Consider the following 21,746-nt stretch of genomic DNA (forward strand, 5'->3'; position numbering starts at 1 on the left):
CGGAGATAATAATCATATAGGGAATAAAAATAGGGCAGTTATGGAAAATGTTACTTACCCAGTAGACATCTGTTTGTGGCATGTAGTACTGTAGTTTCACATACTCTGCATGCTCCTACCATCTAGTGTTGAGTTCGGCGCGTTGCAAGTTTCTTTTCCAAGAAGCATTTTCGAGTCATGGGATCGAGTGACTCCTCCTTCTCATTGAAACTGCGCATAGACATCGACTCCTTTCTTAGGTTGTTTTCCCACAGGCGGGTGAGAAAATAAATTTTGGGGAAGCATAGAGAAAGATGTCCATGGAAATATAACTTTAAATGCACAACTATTTACAAGTATAAGGTAACTGAAGTGGCCACAGGCGTCTGGGGAGGAGGGAGGGTGCACCTGAATCTACAGCACTACATGCCACAAACAGATGTCTACTGGGTAAATAACATTTTTCGTTGAATGGCATGTGTGGCTGTAGATACACATGCTCTGCATGGACTATAAAGCAGTCCCTTTATGAGCGCACTGGCTAGCTTGTGGGAGTTGCAGTTGACTGGAAAGCGTTCTTAGTACTGCTTGGCCTATATTGGCTTGCTGGTGTGCACAAATACATCTACACAATAGTGTTTTGTAAATGTATGTGGTGTACACCATAGAGCTACCTTACAAATGTCAGCTATGGGCACATTCCCAAGGAAAGTCATAGTGGCGTTCTTCTATCCAGTAGAATGTTCTCTGGGAGTAACAGGAAGTTGTCTTTTTGCTTTAGCATAACAAGTTTGAAAACACTTAACTATCCAACTAGCTATGCCGTTCTTGGATATTGGATGCCTTTATGAGGTAGTGAGAAGGCTACAAAGAGGCTCTTTAGTCTTTCTAAAGTCTTTAGTGCTGTCAATGTAGATCATTAACGCACAATTATCGTTTTAAGTGTGAAGGGCTCTTTTAACAACTTAGGCAGGTTGCGGAAAGAAGATTGGTAACTCAATGGACTGATTAATATGGAATTGAGAGACCACTTTAGGGAGGAACTTCGGATTAATGTGAAGAACCACCATGTCCCTATGGATTTGGAAGAATGGTTCTTCCAATCTTGTGCCTGGAGCTCACGAAAACCTCTGAGAGATGTGATAGCAACTAAAAAAGCCACTTTCCATGAGAGGTACTGAAGAGGACATGAGTGAAGTGGCTCAAAAAGAGGAACTATGAGCCTGGTGAGGACAATATTGAGGTTCCATGATGGTGCAGGGGCACTCTATGTGGAAAGACCTGTTTAAGGCCTTCTACGAATGCTTTGATCACTAGAATCCTAAAGAGGGATGTATGTTGTCTGTTTTGTAGTAAGCTAAATCTGCTTTTTGTAGATGAAGTAAGTAGCAGACAATGCCTTGGACAGTAGTTTTAATAGGATTAATGTGTTTGGGGTTGGCAGTAGAAAACAAAGTGTTTCCCCTTTGCAGCATAACATGCTCTGGTAGTAGGTTTATGAGCTTCTCTGAGAATGCCCATGCATTCTACAGGCAAATCTAAGTAACCAAACTCTAAGACCCGCACGCAAGCTAGGATTCATCTTGGACCCCTCATTTTCCATGACCCAGCAAGTCAATGCCATCTCCTCCTCCTGCTTCAACACCCTCTGCATGCTCCGAAAGATCTACAAATGGATACCCTCCGAAACCAGAAGAACAGTCACCCAAGCCCTCGTAAGCAGGAAGCTGGATTACGGCAATGCCCGCTACGCAGGAACCACAGCCAAACTCCAGAAGAGGCTGTAACGCATCCAGAACGCCTACGTATGCCTCATCCTGGACATCCCCCGCCACTGCCACATAACTGACCACCTGAAAAACCTGCACTGGCTCCCAGTCAACAAGAGAATCACCTTCAAACTCCTCACCCACGCTCACAAAGCACTGCACAACACCGGACCAGAATACCGCAACAGACTATTCCCCTTCTACACCCCGACTCGGCATCTCCGCTCCACCAAACTCGCCCTCGCAACCATCCCACGCGTCTGCAGAGCTACAACCAGCGGTAGAGCATTCTCGCACCTCGCTTCCAAAACATGGAACACTCTTCCCACCCACCTGCGCCAGACCAAAGATCTCCATACCTTCAGGAAACTTCTCAAGATCTGCGAGCAGTGGCAGCAGCTGCCCCCTCTGTCCCCCTCTAAGCGCCTTAAGACCCTCATGGGTGAGTAGTGCGCTTTACAAATTCCTGATTGATTGAGACCTCAGGAGCCATATCCTAAGATTGAAAGATTTGGGGTCTGGGTGCCTAACCTGACCTTGGTTTTGAGTGAGAAGATCCGGCCTGTTGGGAAATTTCTTGTGGGGGACTAGTTAGAGGTCCAGTAGTGTGGTGAACCAGGGCTGGCATGGCCATGTGAGAGCTACAAGGAACTTGTTGAGAAATGTTTGAGCGGGAGAGATGGAAAAGTATAGGCAAATATCCCTGACCAATTCATCCATAAAAAGTTGCTCTTGGATAAAGGATGTGGGTATCTGGAGGCAAAGATTTGGCATTTTGCGTCTTCTGTTGTGGCAAAAATATCTATCTGAGGTGTGCACCACTTCCGGAAGTATTTTTTGAAGGATTTGCAGGTGGAGTTCCCGTTCATGGACTTGTTGCTGCATCCTGCTGAGCAGGTCTGCAAAGTCATTGTTCGTTCCTGGGAGATACTCTGCCACTAGGTGAATGTGATGGTGGAGTACTAATTTCATATTGGCTGAGAGAGTTCTGACAATTGGAGTGACCGTGTCCCCCCCCCTTGTTTCTGAAGGTAGTATATCGGTGTCATATTGTCTGTGCGGATTAAGAATTTTGTGAGTGAGGTGATGAAGAAATGCTTTCAGGGCTAGAAATACTGCCTGAAGTGCTAGGCGGTTTATGTGTAGGGATTGAGGATGAGGATCTCAATGAACCTGTACTGAGCGTCCCAGCCTGTGCATGATGCATCTGTTGTCAGAATGATCTGAGGCACAGGGTCTAGAAAAGGCTGCCCTATCAACAGGTTGGTAGTGGTCCACCATTGCAGAAGGCGGTGAATATGGCAGTCTAAGAACACTAGATCTTCCCAGTGACCCTGTGATTGACCCCACCGACAAGACAGAGACTGCTGTAGGGGACGCTGGTGGGGTCTGGCATGGGGAACAATGGCAATTCAGGAAGCCATCATCCCTAACAGCGGCATCACAGTCCAGTTCTCCGAGACAAAGTTGTGAACATGGAATATGCAATCCCCAATTATGCATTGAGCATAGCTCCTGTATCTCGAGAGGTTGAAGATGGGATTTGAGAAAGTTGAGTGTGAAACCTATGTTGTACAGAAGGTCCACTGTCATATGAGTGTGGCATTGGTAGTGTTACAACATGCTGGTTTTGCTGAGCAAGTCGTTTAGGAAGGGAATACTTGTACGTTTTGTCTCCTGAGATGTGCTGCTACTACTGCTAAGCACTTTGTGAATAGAATTCCCTTGTAGCTGTGGTGGCTCCCAAAGGAAGAACCTTGAATTGTTAGTGTTCTCCTGCAATCACAAATCTGAGATATTTGCAGAGTGCTGGGTGGATGGGGATATGGAAGTAGGTGTCCTTGAGATCTAGGGCAGTCTTGATGTCGCCCTGTTGTAAAAGAGGGATAACATCTTGAAGAGTGACCATGTGAAAATGTTGTGAAAATGTAGTGGTTTAAGGTCCTTAGGTCCAGAATGGGCCTGAGAGAGCAGTCTTTTTTGGGAATGAGAAAGTATATAGAGTCTATTCCTGTTCCTTGGGTTTGTAGCAGAATTGTTTCAATGGCTCCTTTGAGAAGAAGGGATTGTACCTCTTGTTTGAGAAAAAGAAGGTGTTCTTGAGAGAGCCTGTGACTTTGCGGGAGTGGTAATGAGCTCCAGACAGTAACCAGTTTGATAATGGACAGGACTCACTGGTCCGAATTGATGCTGGCCCATTGTGTATGGAAATTTTGAAGGCGCCCCATGATGTGTGGAGTAGGGGGTGGGAAGACGTAGGTAGTCACTGCTCAAGTGATGATGCAGAGGTGCAGACAGTGGCGCTTTTACCTCTGCCTTTTGTTTTTTACCTCTATAAAAGCTTTGTCAGAAGGAACTGGAAGGCTGTCTGACCTGAGATGTGGAGGCCACCGAAGTCATTGGTTTGTAACTACCTCTAAATGAGGGGCGATGAAAAGTACCTCTTTGGGAGGTAGACTGTAAAGCACCCATGGTATTTGAGGTATCGGTGCTTTTTTTCAGCTTCTTATGGGTGGAGTCTACTTGAGGGCAGAAAAGATGCTCCTTATTGAAGGGCATGTTTAGTACCACTTGTTTAAAACCTGAGTATCTAAGCCAGGCATGTGTCCTTACTAGGACTCTAGTATTGGAATCACATGCAGCAGTGTCCCTGGCATCCAGGGCACATCTGATGGAGTTATTACTGATTGGCTGCCCTTCTGTGACAATCTGTTGTCCCCTTTTGCAGGCCTCATCTGGGAGATATTGGAGGAGCTCTTCCATCTCATCCCAGTGAGCTCGATAATCTCTCACAAGTATGGCTTATGAGTTGGTGATGCACCAGTGGTTGACTGCTTGCGCAGCCATCCTTTTATCTGTGGCATCAATCTTTTTCCTCTCCTTATTGTATTGTATTGTAATCGTATTTATATAGCGCTTACTACCCCTGACGAGGCGTCGAAGCGATTTTCGATGAGTAGCACGCTACTCTGGAACCCAACAATTAGCGATGGATTAGTATCGGGAAATTATGAGTACAGTTTTAGTATTATTATGAGTTAATTTGAGCCGCAGATATAAGAGTTTGTTAGTTAGATTGACTGGAGTAATGGAGAGGTGGAGGAGGAAAGAAATCCAGAAGTGTCAATTGGGAGTATATCCTTCATTTACTCAGCCCAAAGGCTTGGGATGAGTAAAGGGGGCTGGAGGAGGGAAGAGTATGTGGAAGGGTTAGGGAGAGCTTAGTAGCAGGGCGAGATAAATGCGGAAGAATTTAGTAGGGTTGTGTGGGAGGTCACAGTAGTAGAGTGAGGTTTGATGAGTTAGATGTGGAAGCGGGGGGAAGAGCTTAGGCAGAGTTATTTAGGAGATTAAAGTAGTAGAAGGGATTTGGGATGAGTCAGAGTGGGGATGGAGGATAGTTTGATAGAGACATGACATATGATGATGAGTAGATAAGTGTGATAAGATGAGAGCAGGAATTCATAGATATCTAGTATAACAACCCACCCAGGAGCCATGCAATGATCCACGAAACATGCCAAGCACAGAAACATATACACATACATACATATATATATATATATATATATATATATATATATATATATATATATATATATATATATATATATATATATATATATATATATATATATATACACACACGAATACACACACATATGCACATACAACACAATTAGAACCATGGGTAAAAAATACTTAGTCAAACAGTTTTAAAGAGTGCGTGTGTATTTTATTGTTATGACATAGTAGTGATACATATTTTCTAAAGAAACTATAAATAAATGGAAATACACACAATCTGAAAACATATTTATCAACATAGGCATATACAGTTCATAGTTGTTTGAATATGGTGGTTATGAAGGAAAGAGAACTCTTGAGTAGTTTTCTTAAGACAATGCTAAAGTTATCTGGGGTAGGAGAGAATTCTGTGGCCTGACTATTGGCCAATTTATGTGCGGTAGTAGCAATAACAAAATCTGTTGGGCCCTGTGTTCTTATGTATGGTGGATCACATTTGTATGTTTGTCAACTCTATGTGTGAGAACCCTAGAGTGGGCTAGTCCCAAAAAATATCATCTGCATGACGAAGCATGCCAGGGAGCATGGGGAGGAACTGGATAGCCTTATGTGTGGACAATAGGATATCAAAAAGTAAGTCCTGTTCAATGGGGTCCCTGTGAATCTCAACATTGCGGAAGTCAGCTGCTTGAGCAATCACTTCCTGGAAGGATGGAGCATCCTCTGGCGGTTAGAGTCATGCAGGGTATAGGTCCAGTTCTGTGGAGATCATGGGATCGGGGTCATATGTGTCCTATAAATCTAGGCCCTGCTTTGTCCCACCCAAATCCTCCTCACTGAATAACAGGGAATCCTGTGGTGTTAAATCTCCTGCTGTAGGTGAACCAGAAAAATGAGGAGGGGAGGAGGGTGGAGGAGTGGTAGGTGGTGGAGGAGGAGGAAGAGGAAAAGGCTTGTGAATAGTAGTAGCCTTGTCCTTCTTTGGAGGTGGTTATGTGTTCCGAGCCTCCTGAAAAGATAAGTTTCCACTCGAAGGTAATGGGTGCAAAAGTAATATTGCACCCTATACCCCCTCCTGGATGTGGAGTCAGCACTGACAAGGGACCATGGGCTCCACAATGGGTTCCACAGGAGATGGTATGGCCAAAGATTGGCTAGAGTCTTTCGGTTCAGAAGAGGTTGACTCCCTGGTTTTCAGAACCAAGCTATTCCGTCTGTGCCCTTTTGTCAGTACCTAAGAGGATGTAGAGCTTAGTCGGCTTGGTGCCGAAAGTGACGGTGACTGGGTCGAAAGGAAATTGCCACAATGCCTCGGACCAAAGATGCTGAGGTCATGCTAAAGATGATGTCTTGGCCTTGGCAATTTTCGGTACCGAGCCAGAAGGCAGGGCATACAAGCCTGTTTTTTGGAGCTGGCCATGGCCTGCTGGCAGTGACGGTCCGGTGACTTCGGTAAGGGGCCTTTTGGAAGTCTTAGAGGGGCAGGAGGAGCCACCGTACACACAGGTTGCGCCAATGTCACTTCTTTGCTTTTAATAATCGACTGGACATTGGAGTCCTGGATGGAAAAGGCCTCCTCCTGTTCTCCTACTCCTCCTGTGCGTGCTCCTCCCTGAGGATGTCCGGTGTGTCTTCCGGAGTCTTGTGTGCCATCTCCAGTCAATGAGCTCTTTGGTCTCGAAGGGTCTTTTTCGACCAGAAGGATCTGCAGACACCGCAGGTGACTTTTTGATGGTCGGGGTAGAGGCTCAGGTTTGCACACCAGATTTTGGTCAGTGTGAGGGAATTTAGAGTGGCACAGAGGACAGAATGCAAAACAAGGTCTGTTCCATCAGCACAGCATACTGGCCAGTGCCACATGTTGAGGTAGGCCCGAACGGCTGAGGACACCCCAGAGGGAGTAACTCAATCAAGAACAATACCGTTGATGGAATAAAGATGGAAAAAGAAGGTTTCAAAACCATAGAGGGGAAGATGGGGCGAATAGACAGACGTCCAAATCTGACAGCCGAGAGAAAATAATCTAACAAAGGAGTGGAACCAAGAAGGAGCCACTCGATCCCATGACTCAAAATGCTTCTTCAAAGAAAAACAACATGCAACACTCCGAACCTAACACTAGATGGCAGGAGCATGCAGAGCATGTGTATCTACAGCCACACATGCCATCAAACATAGTTATGTCAGTTAAACAATAAAACACGGAGGACAAATGTTACTGTTACTCACGTCAATACGTCTAATTTTATTGACTGCAGAGGGATGAAAAGCTATGTTATCAACCCATGTAAACAATTACAACCTGTAGCCAGCAGAATAAACACGGTCCTTTGTGACAGATACATTATACCGAACTTTGCAAACTGTGACACCAATAATTGCACCACAATAAAGTAGCAATAACCATGGTGCTGTGGATATGCACATTCCAGCAACAACATACTTCTTAACTCCTCTTAGCATTCAATTAACTGTTCTTCATGTGTACCTTCCACACTATGTACAATCAACAACACAATCTATACTTTTAAACTGGTAGTTGTGAACTGAAACTGTACACTGAATACTTCAGAAACCTTAACTTCAAGACCTATGTCTACCTTGAGAACCCAAATATAAATGCTTTATACACAGTTATGAACGATACAAATATCCTCCCCATTACACATCTGGATAGGCACAATAAATGGATAATCTATAATTGTAACTAAAGCTCTTACTACTATATAATGACCAACCTTGAATAAGGACTTCAGCCACCACGTAAACACATGAGCATGTTAAATGACATCATTTGTAAATACCAGTCAAAGGCATCTCCTGATTCTGCCTACTGTAAAACACTGGAGAGGAAATGATTTACAGTTAAGCACATAGAGACTTTCAGAAGCACTGCCCTTAAAAGGTTCACCACTTACCAGACTGCCGGCGGCCTTGTCGGGCCTGCACTGCTGGGTCTTCAGTTGATATTACCTTCTTCACCCTCTCAGGGCTGTACTTATATCGAGTTGGATCTAATATTGGAAAGCAGAAAACAGAACACATTTTTTTTCAGTACAACTTAGAAATACATCAGGAACTGTTGGCGCTTTAAGAACCCATCCACAACTCAAAATGTTTGAACATTCTGGAGGCAAAGCTTAAACGCATGGTAAAATTAATAAACTAAGACATAGCGCCCAATCAAGATTACATTACGCACCTTTTTGTGCTCAAAGAACCAACCAGCACCTTGTATGGAATGCTCAGGTACGTTTTGCCAATCCAATCAGAATGCTTAGAATGATGACTCCAACTACTGTTTGCCTACATTCACCGAGTGTGTGATGCAGGACAAAGTAGATAGGGACTGGAGGCCTGTTAGTCTGCATGTGGTGGGTCAAAAGTAGGCAGAGAAGTGCTGATGAACATAAACATATTGACGACAAGGTGTTAGCCTTAAAAAGTGCTAATTGAGTTCCTCCTCAGTATGCTCCTTGGGGTCCATACATTCGGTCAACTAACAACAGTTAAAACTTGCAGTTCAAAACAAGTTTTAATGCATACATTTAAAGGTGTGCTTAATTCAACTTAACTTCTATTACAATAGATTTACCAACAGAGCATAAGAACAGGTGATTAGGTCACCTGTTTATGCCAGGGAGGATTAAATAATGATAATTTAATTCATGCAGCAGCCCATTAGTTTAAAACAGACCTGCAGACTGTAAGGAGCAAATCACCTGAAGCTATTAGAAATACCAATTTTAATGGATATTTTCATCTATGCGCTTTTATACAAAGCATAGTCAGTAATGCAAAAATGAACCACCTGGAGATTGCAGGACTAGATGTACAGATAGGTCTGCCACATTTCCAAGAGAAAAATACAGGCCATTTGTTGGTGTTTTAAGTGTGTGCAAAGGCCTGGATGTGATACTAAATAGGAATGTAAACAAAAGTGTATGAATTCACTTGTAACATTACTTTTCTACCTTTGTTCACAATTTAAAAGTGTTTTTAATTTATATTTGGTGTTTGAAGTATGCACAGAGGAAGGCTAGAAATACCAGCTTTAGTGAGTTTGTTTATTTTTGTATCGACCAGGACATTAAATTACCTCTGGTGCCAGCAGAAAACTTGCCAAGCGACAAACCTATGTACAGACTAAAGAGGTTGGTTACCATGAACTACTGGGGCTTTACAACACTATACTTTTTAGGCTTTAGTGATTTTCCTTGGCAATTCTTTTGTGTACAAACTCTTAAGCAGTTAAACTGAGTGCTGATCAGTTGCATTTCTAGCTTGAATTATGTTAAGGGGCAGGATAGAGGCAATATGTTTTTTCATTGGAGTGAATAAAATGCTAACACTTTTGTTACAGCTTCCTTATCATACAAGCTTCATGTATGTTGTGTTTATTTGTGAAGTGTATGAAGCACAACAGCCGCAGGTATTAGGCACTGCATAAAAACATCATAAACATACCACAGGTGAATACATGTTACGGAAACTAAACAATTAAATAAGAGGAAAAAATACAAAGTAACATAAAAAAAAGAATAAACGTGAGGACAGAATTTCAGAACCAGGAAGACATTAGAGAGAAAGCCTAGTCAGTCCGGCTTATCTAGTTGCAGACAGCTCTTGTTCACATAATCATGAAACCCCCAATTGTGGTTAGGGAAGAGGAAAGCCTAAGGCAAGCACCTAGGACGTGCAGCAGAAGAATCCGAAAGATATCAGAAAAGGAATGGGTAACCAATGAACAGAGCAAAGAAAAGGAGTGGCATGATCGTGTTTCCTTACTTTGGAAATGAAAGGACCAGCAGCGAGGATCACTGAGTTTAGGACGGTACCCGCAGAGATTTGATCAATGGCAGTTTTGGAAGTATCAAGATTATCGAAGTAGGATGACATTCAGTCCTGACGATAGGCAGACTGTCTACCAAGGCTCCAACTCACCCAACAAGGTATGCTCCTCAACTATATCTCATCTCCATGTAATCACACGGTTACTAGTGCACGCTGAAGAGACCACTGCCTTTCCACTGCTCCTCTTATGCACTTTACCATCTCTCTGCGCTAGCATGCACAACAAACAACCCTAAACTTCAATGTATCCTTGACTTCCAAGCTTACATGCTTCCTTGACTTCCCAATAGACAAGACATATGCATTTCTTGTCCTCTCACTCTGTAACCCCTCCCATATCCCCTGTCTTAGCAACCACTGGAGCCCAGGAGCACAAATCCCTTGCATCACCCTACAAATCCAACCCTATCCTCTGCCTATAGTCATCCTCATCCCAAAAGCTACCTCTATGACCAAACAGGTAGCCACTCTAGAGTTAGTCAAACAAGTTAGAAACCTCTTAAGGTGTGTTAAGGCTATCATAATAGCTTTTAAATTAAACGGGCCATCAACTAGTTTCTAGTTTGTGCAGTACTATCGCCCACTTTCCTGAAGGATAACTTAAATTTGCAGTGGTCAAACAACTGAATACTACCTTTGGTGAATTGATGAACCTGTGTGACTTCTTAAAAAAAAAAAAAAATGCAACCAAAAAAAAAAGAAAGTAGGTTGAAACATTTCGTTAAAGTCATTTAGGTTAAGTGGGCGTTAACAAATCATCTGGATTTTTTTGTTAACAAACTTGTCTACGGTTTCCAGTAGAATGGTAGAGGATATGACCATGTAAGAGTTCTTTTTTTTATCTGTGTAAATCAGACTTTGCAAGGCACACCTCGCTATTGCCCGATTCATTTATGTCCACATTATTTTTGCCTCCCTTTTAGAACATTTAATTATCACTCTAATTTCTGGTGCCATATATTAGAGAAAATAAACGGATAACGGAGGGTCTCCTATTCCAAGAGTTTAAGTCTTAAACCCAAATCAGTAACGGATCTGAAAAAAAAATTAAAAACAGCTATCATTGCTTTATAAAGCATACGGATCAAAACAGAGCAAATTGCAGACCTTTTGTTTCCGGTAAAAGGTTTATGTTATGGCTCTGTAAAACCTCGGTTGCATGACTTTTAATGCATTTTCTGTCTTCCAACATGAACTTTCAGTCTGATGGCCTTGGGACAGCATTATTAAGTCTCAACAGGTCCAGAAGGTATATCTGGTTTAAGTAAAAAGTTAAGTAAAAAGGGAGCACCAGCACCATGGTTACTCATTAAAGTATACAGTGCCACTACACATATGATGGGGAAGTGTACAGCGCTTCACAAGCAAACAAACCACATACGGGAGTCAGTACTTTACAGCTGCTTTCATAGTGCCCCTATGTTGAAATTAAATTACCTTAGCTTTGGGTATGCTATCCACTGACCGAATGCCTACTTCTTTTGGAAATTTCTATAAGACCCTGCAACAAGGATAAAGGCATCCACCACTCAGGAGTACACTTAAAACACACCTAATGTGGTAGAACTCTCTAGAAAGCCATGTAAGTCAGCTACTGCTAATCCTGCCACTTTAGAACCCTCTACGTTTCCCCCCTACTCTAGTCTTTTTTTCAACAATGTTGGATAGAGAATCCCTGGTAAACTGATTTCCATTTTGCTATTACCCATGGACTTCTGACCCCTGCTTGGAAATGAAAATGTCACTTACCCAGTGTACATCTGTTCGTGGCATCAGTCGCAGTAGATTCGCATGTTGTGCAATAGCTCGCCATCTGGTGTTGGGCCGGAGTGTTACAAGTTGTTTTTCTTCGAAGAAGTCTTTCGAGTCACGGGACCGAGTGACTCCTCCTTTTGTCTCCATTGCGCATGGGCGTCGACTCCATCTTCGATTGTTTTTCCCCGCAGAGGGTGAGGTAGGAGTTGAATTGTAGTAATAGTGCCCATGCAATGGAGTGACTAAGTATGCACCTATTTAAGGTTGAGATGATACATATAGAAATAATTGAAGGTAACTTCCAAACTGCTACAGGCTCCCGGGGAGGCGGGTGGGCACATGCGAATCTACTGCGACTGATGCCACGAACAGATGTACACTGGGTAAGTGACATTTTCAGTTCGATGGCATCTGTCGCTGTAGATACGCATGTTGTGCATAGACTAGTAAGCAGTTATTTCCCCAAAAGCGGTGGATCAGCCTGTAGGAGTGGAAGTAGTCTGAAATAATGTCCTTAATACGGCTTGACCTACTGTGGCTTGTTGTGCGGATAACACGTCTACACAGTAGTGCTTGGTGAATGTGTGAGGCGTAGACCATGTGGCTGCCTTACATATTTCTTGCATTGGGATGTTTCCTAGAAAGGCCATGGTAGCACCTTTCTTTCTGGTTGAGTGTGCCCTTGGTGTAATGGGCAGCTGTCGTTTAGCTTTAAGGTAGCAGATTTGGATGCATTTAACTATCCATCTGGCTATACCTTGTTTTGAAATTGGGTTTCCTGCGTGAGGTTTTTGAAATGCAATAAAGAGTTGTTTAGTCTTTCTGATGTTTTTTGTTCTGTCAATGTAATACATTAATGCTCTTTTGACATCTAATGTATGTAGTGCCCTTTCAGCTACGGTATCTGGCTGTGGAAAGAACACTGGAAGTTCCACTGTTTGATTTAGATGGAACGGTGAAATAACCTTTGGCAAAAATTTAGGATTGGTCCTTAGGACGACTTTATTTTTGTGTAGTTGTATAAAAGGTTCCTGTATAGTAAACGCCTGAATCTCGCTTACTCTTCTCAGGGAAGTAATGGCGATGAGAAATGCCACCTTCCAGGTTAGGAACTGTATGTCGCAGGAGTGCATGGGTTCAAAAGGTGGACCCATAAGTCTAGTTAGGACAACATTTAGGTTCCATGAAGGAACAGGTGGTGTTCTTGGTGGTATAATTCTCCTAAGGCCCTCCATGAATGCTTTAATGACTGGTATTTTATATAGGGAAGTTGAATAGGTAGTCTGCAGGTATGCAGATATTGCTGCAAGGTGAATCTTAATGGAAGAGAAAGCTAGGTTAGATTTTTGTAAGTGAAGCAAGTAACCCACTACATGTTCTGGAGTTGTGTGTAATGGTTGTATTTGATTAATATGGCAGTAGCAAACAAACCTCTTCCATTTACTTGCATAGCAGTGCCTGGTGGATGGCCTTCTTGCTTGTTTTATGACTTCCATACATTCTTGGGTAAGTTGTAAGTGCCCGAATTCTAGGATTTCAGGAGCCAGATTGCTAGATTCAGCGATGCTGGATCTGGGTGTCTGATCTTTTGGTTGTGCTGTGTCAACAGATCTGGCCTGTTGGGCAATTTGATGCAGGGTACCACTGATAGGTCTAGCAGCGTTGTGTACCAGGGTTGCCTTGCCCAAGTTGGTGCTATCAATATGAGTTTGAGTTTGCTTTGACTGAGTTTGTTTACCAGGTAAGGAAGGAGAGGGAGAGGAGGAAAAGCGTAAGCAAATATCCCTGACCAGTTCATCCATAGGGCATTGCCTTGGGATTGTTTGTGTGGGTACCTGGATGCGAAGTTTTGGCATTTTGCGTTCTCCCTTGTCGCAAACAAGTCTATCTGAGGTGTTCCCCAGAGTTTGAAATAAGTGTTCAGAATTTGGGGGTGAATTTCCCATTCGTGGACCTGTTGGTGATCTCGAGAGAGATTGTCTGCGAGTTGATTTTGTATCCCTGGTATAAACTGTGCAATTAGGCGAATTTGGTTGTGAATTGCCCAATGCCAAATTTTTTGTGCTAGCAGGCTTAACTGCGTGGAGTGCGTCCCTCCCTGCTTGTTTAGATAATACATTGTTGTCATGTTGTCTGTTTTGACGAGAATGTATTTGTGAACTATTATTGGTTGGAAAGCTTTTAGTGCTTGAAAAACTGCTAGAAGTTCTAGGTGATTGATATGCAGTTTTGTTTGATGTACGTTCCATTGTCCTTGTATGCTGTGTTGATCGAGGTGTGCTCCCCACCCTGTCATGGAAGCATCTGTTGTTATTACGTATTGTGGCACTGGGTCTTGGAAAGGCCGCCCCTTGTTTAAATTTATGTTGTTCCACCACAGAAGCGAGAGGTAAGTTTGGCGGTCTATTAACACCAGATCTAGAAGGTGACCCTGTGCTTGAGACCACTGTGATGCTAGGCATTGTTGTAAGGGCCTCATGTGCAGTCTTGCGTTTGGGACAATGGCTATGCATGATGACATCATGCCTAGGAGTTGTAATACCATCTTTGCCTGTATCTTTTGTGTTGGATACATGCGTTGTATGATGGTGTTGAAATTTTGAATTCTTTGTGGACTTGGAGTGGCTACTCCCTTTGATGTGTCTATTATGGCTCCCAGGTATTGTTGTACCTTGCGTGGCAGAATTTTGGATTTTGTGAAATTGACGGTGAACCCGAGTTTGAAGAGGGTTTGTATGATCTGATTTGTGTGATTTGAGCACTGTATGAACGAATGGGCCTTGATTAGCCAGTCGTCCAAATATGGGAACACATGTATTTGCTGCCTTCTTATGTGTGCAGCGACTACCGCTAGACATTTGGTAAAGACTCTTGGTGCGGTTGTTAATCCGAAAGGCAGTACCTTGAATTGGTAATGTATTCCTTTGAATACAAACCTTAGGTATTTCCTGTGAGATGGGTGTATTGGTATATGGAAATAAGCATCCTTGAGGTCTAAAGTTGCCATGTAGTCGTGTAGTTTTAGCAATGGCAATACTTCTTGTAGTGTGACCATGTGGAAGTGGTCTGATTTGATGAAAGTGTTCACTACTCTGAGGTCTAGGATTGGTCTCAGCGTTTTGTCCTTCTTTGGTATCAGAAAGTACAGTGAGTAAACTCCTGTGTTTATTTGTGTGTTTGGCACTAATTCGATTGCATTCTTTTGCAATAGTGCCTGCACTTCTATCTCCAGGAGATTGGAATGGTGTGTTGTTAAATTTTGTGCTTTTGGTGGTATGTTTGGAGGGAATTGTAGAAATTCTATGCAATAACCATGTTGGATAATTGCTAGAACCCAAGTGTCTGTAGTGATTTCCTCCCATGCTTTGTAATAATGACCTATTCTTCCCCCCACTGGTGTTGTGTGGAGGGGGTGAGTGACATGTGAGTCATTGTTTAGTAGTAGGGGTTTTGGGGCTTTGAAATCTCCCTCTATTTCTAGGGAATTGGCCTCCTCTATATTGTCCCCGAAAACCTCCTCTATACTGTCCCTGGTAAGTGGACGGTGTTGCTTGTGAGGTGCTGGCTTGTGTGCTTTGACCCCGAAACCCCCCTCGAAAGGGCGTTTTACGGAAAGTGCTGTAATTCCCTCTGCTCTGCGGGGAGTAGAGTGCGCCCATGGCTTTGGCAGTGTCCGTATCTTTTTTTAGTTTCTCAATCGCTGTGTCCACTTCTGGACCGAACAGTTCTTTTTCATTAAAAGGCATATTGAGAACTGCTTGTTGAATCTCTGGTTTAAATCCAGACGTTCGGAGCCATGCATGCCGTCTGATAGTTACAGATGTATTAATTGTCCGTGCAGCTGTATCTGCAGCGTCCATGGAGGAACGTATCTGGTTGTTGGAGATGGTCTGTCCCTCCTCAACCACTTGTTTCGCCCTATTTTGGAAGTCCTTGGGCAGATGTTGAATGAGATGTTGCATCTCGTCCCAGTGGGCTCTGTCATAGCGCGCAAGTAGTGCCTGGGAGTTCGCGATGCGCCACTGGTTTGCAGCTTGTGCTGCGACTCTTTTACCAGCTGCATCAAACTTGCGGCTTTCTTTATCTGGGGGTGGTGCATCTCCAGATGTGTGAGAGTTGGCCCTTTTCCTAGCTGCTCCTACAACAACAGAGTCTGGTGGCAGCTGTGTAGTGATGAAAACCGGGTCCGTAGGAGGCGGCTTATACTTCTTTTCCACCCTTGGTGTGATTGCCCTACTTTTGACCGGCTCCTTAAATATGTCTTTTGCGTGCCGGAGCATACCAGGGAGCATAGGCAGGCTTTGGTAGGAGCTGTGGGTGGAGGAGAGTGTGTTGAACAAGAAATCATCCTCGACCTGTTCTGAGTGGAGGCTTACGTTATGAAATTGTGCTGCTCTAGCCACCACCTGAGAGTACGCGGTGCTGTCTTCTGGTGGAGATGGCTTTGTAGGGTAGGCCTCCGGGCTGTTATCTGACACTGGGGCGTCGTATAGGTCCCATGCGTCCTGATCTTGGTCACCCTGGCTCATGGTGGTGTGAGCTGGGGAGTGAGATGGAGTTTGTGCTGGTGAAACGTTAATCACGGGCGGAGGAGAGGGTGGTGGTGTAATTCTTTTAACCACTTTTGGTTGTGGTGCTTGTTCCGTCTGGAACTCCAACCTTCTCTTTCTCCTAATGGGGGGAAGGGTGCTTATTTTTCCTGTCCCCTGCTGAATGAAGATACGCTTTTGCGTATGGTCCACATCAGTTGCTTGTAGCTCTTCCTCAAACCTATGCTTTTGCATTTGAGAGGTTAGCGAGTGCTCTTCTGTATAAGAGCCTGAAGCTGGGTCGCTTGCAGTTTGTTTCGGCGTCGAAACTTTGTGTGCGTGTTTTTTCGGCTCCGAGGTGACTTTTTTCCTTTTCGGGGCCGAAACCTCTCGGCGTCGATCTGTTTCGGTGCCGCTGTCTCGGCGTCGAGCCGTGTCCACACCGGCATCTCGGTGTCGAGGCTTGTCTCCAGCACTTTCTCGGTCCCGAGAAGGCTGCGTGCCGGTGTCTCGACCGGAGTCGGACGATCTCGGCACTGTTTTGGCCTTTTTCGGTGCCGACGGTCGGTCACCGAATTTATGGGTGGAGCCATGGCCTGGTGGCAGTGGCGTCCCCTGGGCCTTGTAAATGTTTCTTTGTGTGGTTTTCGACGTCTTACTCACGGTTTGTGTGTCGTCGAATCCTTCGGAGTCTGAGTCTTGGATCGAGAAGGTACCTTCTTCTTCCTGTTCCTCGAACTCCCGTTGGGCTGTCGGTGCGGACGCCATTTGAAGTCTTCTGGCTCGACGGTCTCGGAGTGTTTTTCGGGACCGGAACGCACGACAGGCCTCGCAGGTGTCTTCGCTGTGCTCAGGTGACAGGCACAGGTTGCAGACCAAGTGTTGGTCTGTGTAGGGGTATTTATTGTGGCATTTGGGGCAGAAACGAAACGGGGTCCGTTCCATCGGCGTTCTTCAGCACGCGGTCGGGCCGACCAGGCCCCGACGGAGGATCGAAAAACTACCCCGAAGGGCACCGGAGCTCTTCGATCTTCGATGCGGTGTGGAATCTAAGTACGCCGATCCCGAACGCAACAATACCGACGAAAATCTTCCGAAATTAGCTAATTTTCCGTTCCGAAACTCGGAGCGACAGTAACACGTCCGAACCCGATGGTGGAAAAAAAACAATCGAAGATGGAGTCGACGCCCATGCGCAATGGAGACAAAAGGAGGAGTCACTCGGTCCCGTGACTCGAAAGACTTCTTCGAAGAAAAACAACTTGTAACACTCCGGCCCAACACCAGATGGCGAGCTATTGCACAACATGCGTATCTACAGCGACAGATGCCATCGAACACCTATTTTCCCTATCATTGCATGCAAACAGCATTTCATAACTGCTGTGTGTGTATATTTTATGTAATTAAAATTCCACAATGAGGGTACATTGGAAAGGACATGTTACGCTATTCTATAGCAACATGCTACGACTAGCCCAAGTTTCAGATACTGTGACAACTAGAGGCTGATTACAAATAAAGATAAACTTGTTTTCTTTGTTATATTTACACACAGTCTAAGAGAGTAGCTGCAATTGAGACTTTAAAAAGGATAGTTGGATGCATAAGTGGTAGACGAGAGTGACTCAAGGAAGCAGGATGAAACAATTATCTTTAAATGGCAAGCAGAAGAAAGTTAATGAGCAAATAATAAAAACAGTGATACTTACATAAGGCATCCATTTCCAAAATTGCTTCTTTTGCCTACAAACAAATACATTACATTTCACAAGCATGTTTGGAGGAGAGGAATGGTGTGGTGGTGGTGCATAAAAGAATCTTACTTATACAATCTTTAAGTCAAGCCATACTTTTCTAATGGTTTAGACATTCACAGCAAAGGAAGATGGTGCTATGCAAAAAGCATTACCCGACAACCAAGAAGCACATTATACTGAAAGAAATTATCAAACAAACCATAACCATAAACTCCCAGCAAGGGGCTTCCCAGCGCTACTCACCAGAACCAATTAGTCGAGCCTGGAGAAGATTAGAAAGTGTAATGGATTAGATATCCGTTACTTGTTCTACTCTTCTCCAGGCCTGGCTAAGTGGTTCTGGTGAGTAGCTCCTTGCTGGGCAGCTATGCACTTTATAAATCTTATTACCATAACATAACTCTTCAGAGAAATGAATGATGCAATGGTGAGAAACATAATTAAAAAATGACAAACTCTTTCTTAAAAACAGAGTCCTGGTAATTGTTTTCTTGATAAAGGGTTTTATTATTTTTTTTAATAGATATGAGGAAAATCTGTGTGTGCATGATATGAAAGCAGGTCTGATGATGAATTCAATTGCTTAGAACATGACATCAATGACATTAGAAGTACAAGACTTAATGAACTACACACTATAGTACACAGTGTTTAATCAATGACAATTTTCAGGCCTGATTCAAGGGCAAGGCCCAATAGATCGCTATCAGCTCTGGACACACAACTGGCACAATACATACACACAAAAAAGTATGAACCCATAGTCAAGGCTGTCAGGATGGCCAAAATTAATTTGATAGTATAAAAAATCCTTACATCAGAGTTACCTAGCTGCAACTGCTCTAAGTATTGTTATCTGAAAGCTAAAAATCTGAAGATAAGAAAAACATTTATATTACTATTATGGCACACTGAAAGGTGGTTGGTTAATTTTCAAAAAAATATCTACTTTGCATCTCTAATTCTGGCTGCTAATGACAAACACAATTCTTAGAGGATGAACTTAGAAGGTATAAATGGTAAGTTATTCTATCAATAAATTAAGATATTTAACACATTCTTCCAAGACAAAACTTCTATTCTTCCCGTGAACAATCACCCACACTAAAGTAATCCATGTTATTAATCATTTATGACTCCCTTGACATGCTGAGCTTCTACGCTTCCGTATGCACTAACAGCTTGATAATTTTGAAAGGACAATTTCAGGTTTGCATTTTTATGTAACTGTAAGTTATCTTTCATATTTTCTCACTAGATGTGGCCATAAACTGATAGTGAGGCACAAGATAGAATAATAATGTCACAATGCTCAACTGAGGGTGGTGCTACAACTCACCTAAACTTTCTCCACAAGTTCTGGTTTGTCTACAGCCATGTGGCATGAGAGGTAGAAAAACCAGTGGCTCCCTAACTAGATCAAATCCTGGACATTGGTTACAGTACACTTTGTTAGGTTATGGCTATAGAGCTGGCATATCTTTTTGGTGCATAAAGCAGACCCAAGTGATTTGTATTCTGCAGGAGACAGACTTGTACAGATTGCTGCAGACTGCTGCTTGTGAGTCCCAGCCCCTTTTCGCCGCCTAAAGCGCTTACACAGAGGCATGATGATGTGTGCTATATGAGTGTGCCACCCCACGCTTTGCATTAGATGTGACTGTCTGGTGTAGTACATAACATATTTCAGTGTTAAAGTACTGCAACAGATTATTATAGAGCCTCATTTGGAGGTGGAGACATTATTCAATCTCATCACCCTAAATAATAATGGAGTAGAAAACTGATCATTCTAATTAATTTTGGCCTCCAAATTAAGAGATTCGGTCCGTACCCGATTTGCTCCCATTTCTCTATTAGACAATTCACCTCTTGAGTTGAACATAAAGCCAAAGATAATCTATTTAACGTTCAATGTGTGGGTCAAGAAATGTAAAGGTAATACATCGATTAGGTGTTCCTCCATCTAAGATACAAAACGTGTGAAAGTGAACTGATCGGAGTTATATCTCAGTTCAACTGGCCTCTCTCGCTGTAGTTTCAGCTATCGAGTCAAACACTGATCACTAGTCCACATTTTCATGCAGTAACTTTTTGGCAGCCCAGCACCTCCGCACGTGTATTTCTAGGTAGAGTAAAGCTAGCTGACACAGCAGATTAGTACTAAACATTGTTCCTTCTGCACTCTTGCTATTCTAATATTGTGAGTTATCAGAGTAAGACCCTTATTAATTTTCCCAACCCTTCTAAATCAGACAAGAACCAATGCTGAACTCCATATCATGCAATATTGCCACATAACTATTTTACTGCTCTGAGCATCTCAGGAATACGCTAACATATAAAGGCAACCATGTAAATGTTGTCAGTGTGCGATATCCGTGTATGTATAAATATATTCACTGACAAAATACAGTTAATAACTGACTTCTGGTTGTGGCTCAAAAGCGTGAAACAACTAAAATGCACCACTTATGATCGTTAAAGCACACACAACAACAAGCCATAATACTGCACATCATGCTGTTCTCCTTGTAAATATTATTGTTGATCTGTGGCATTGGCAAATTGGGCTGTTATGCATTACAGGCACTGCAAGTTATAACGTGTGTTGTGTGTGCGCTGGCAAGCATAACTGGCGGAAGTTCAGTGGTTTAACACATGTGAGTCAGAACCAGAACTCAGTTTTTAAAATTCATTTCTTTGCTTTTTTATGATGTACTTAGATAACCTCAGGGCCAAGGGCTGTGCATAAAGGGTATTGGGAGCAAGGCTTGGTCTGTGGCCAATCCTAGCAACCAACCTGCATTGGACGCTCACTCCTACTGCAGATGGCATTCCAGTGTGCACAGTGGTGGTTGGTTATTGGGCCTGGTATGTGGCATGACCCCACAGACAACTCACTGCAACAACAACCAATCAATCAATGCTGAGCACAGCCTTTGTCCATGCAGAGAGCATTTTGGGTGTCGCGCATGGCCAGCAACCAGACCCTATACCGGGCCTGCAACCTGACCCTATGTCAAGCTCACTGCAGGCACCGAACTCCCATTATTCGCAGCCTTTGGTCATGCACAACTGAAATCAGATGCAGTGCCCGGCCCGCTGCCTACAATTTAGCCCATAGTACTAAGACTTTGTTGTTTTTTAATGCTTTTTCTGGAGGTTTTGGAAATCAGACATAATCGTCACACCCTGAAGCTTGAGTTGAGATTGAAAGCTGTATTACTGACTTGTTAACCTACAAATTCCAACATGGTGGTCGGGGACTGCGTTACTGAGACAAACACTGCAGTCCCAGGCTTCCATTTTAGGGATTCTAGAGTCCGATATCTGACTCACAAACCTTACACCTTCTTTTCAACAATGTAGCCTATTGGGGGCCCTTTGATGGTCCATCAATTTGGACGGAGGACCAGGGTGTGCCCACCCTGCCCCAAAACAACCCATTCTTTTCTTAACTGCAGGATACAGGAGACTGTGCCCAGAATCATGTAATGGCTGCTGCCTGAGAAGGTTTTTCCTTTGGCAGCCAATCAGACCTCTCTGATCTGCAGTACCAACTCTGATAC

At 43.5% G+C, this 21,746-nt stretch overlaps 1 protein-coding gene across 1 annotated transcript in view; it reads right to left on the reverse strand.

The window, feature by feature from the left end:
- Positions 1-21,746, reverse strand: part of PLEKHG3 (pleckstrin homology and RhoGEF domain containing G3) — a 495,850-nt gene that overhangs the window by 78,293 nt on the left and 395,811 nt on the right. Inside the window, exons 12-13 of the mRNA XM_069207658.1 lie at positions 18,127-18,160; positions 8,195-8,290 (exon numbers count right to left, since the gene is read on the reverse strand). Of these exons, the coding sequence (XP_069063759.1) occupies positions 8,195-8,290; positions 18,127-18,160 (130 nt within the window). The remainder of the gene's footprint in view (positions 1-8,194; positions 8,291-18,126; positions 18,161-21,746) is intronic.

Source organism: Pleurodeles waltl, chromosome 9 (assembly GCF_031143425.1).
Source record: "Pleurodeles waltl isolate 20211129_DDA chromosome 9, aPleWal1.hap1.20221129, whole genome shotgun sequence".
NCBI lineage: Eukaryota > Metazoa > Chordata > Amphibia > Caudata > Salamandridae > Pleurodeles > Pleurodeles waltl.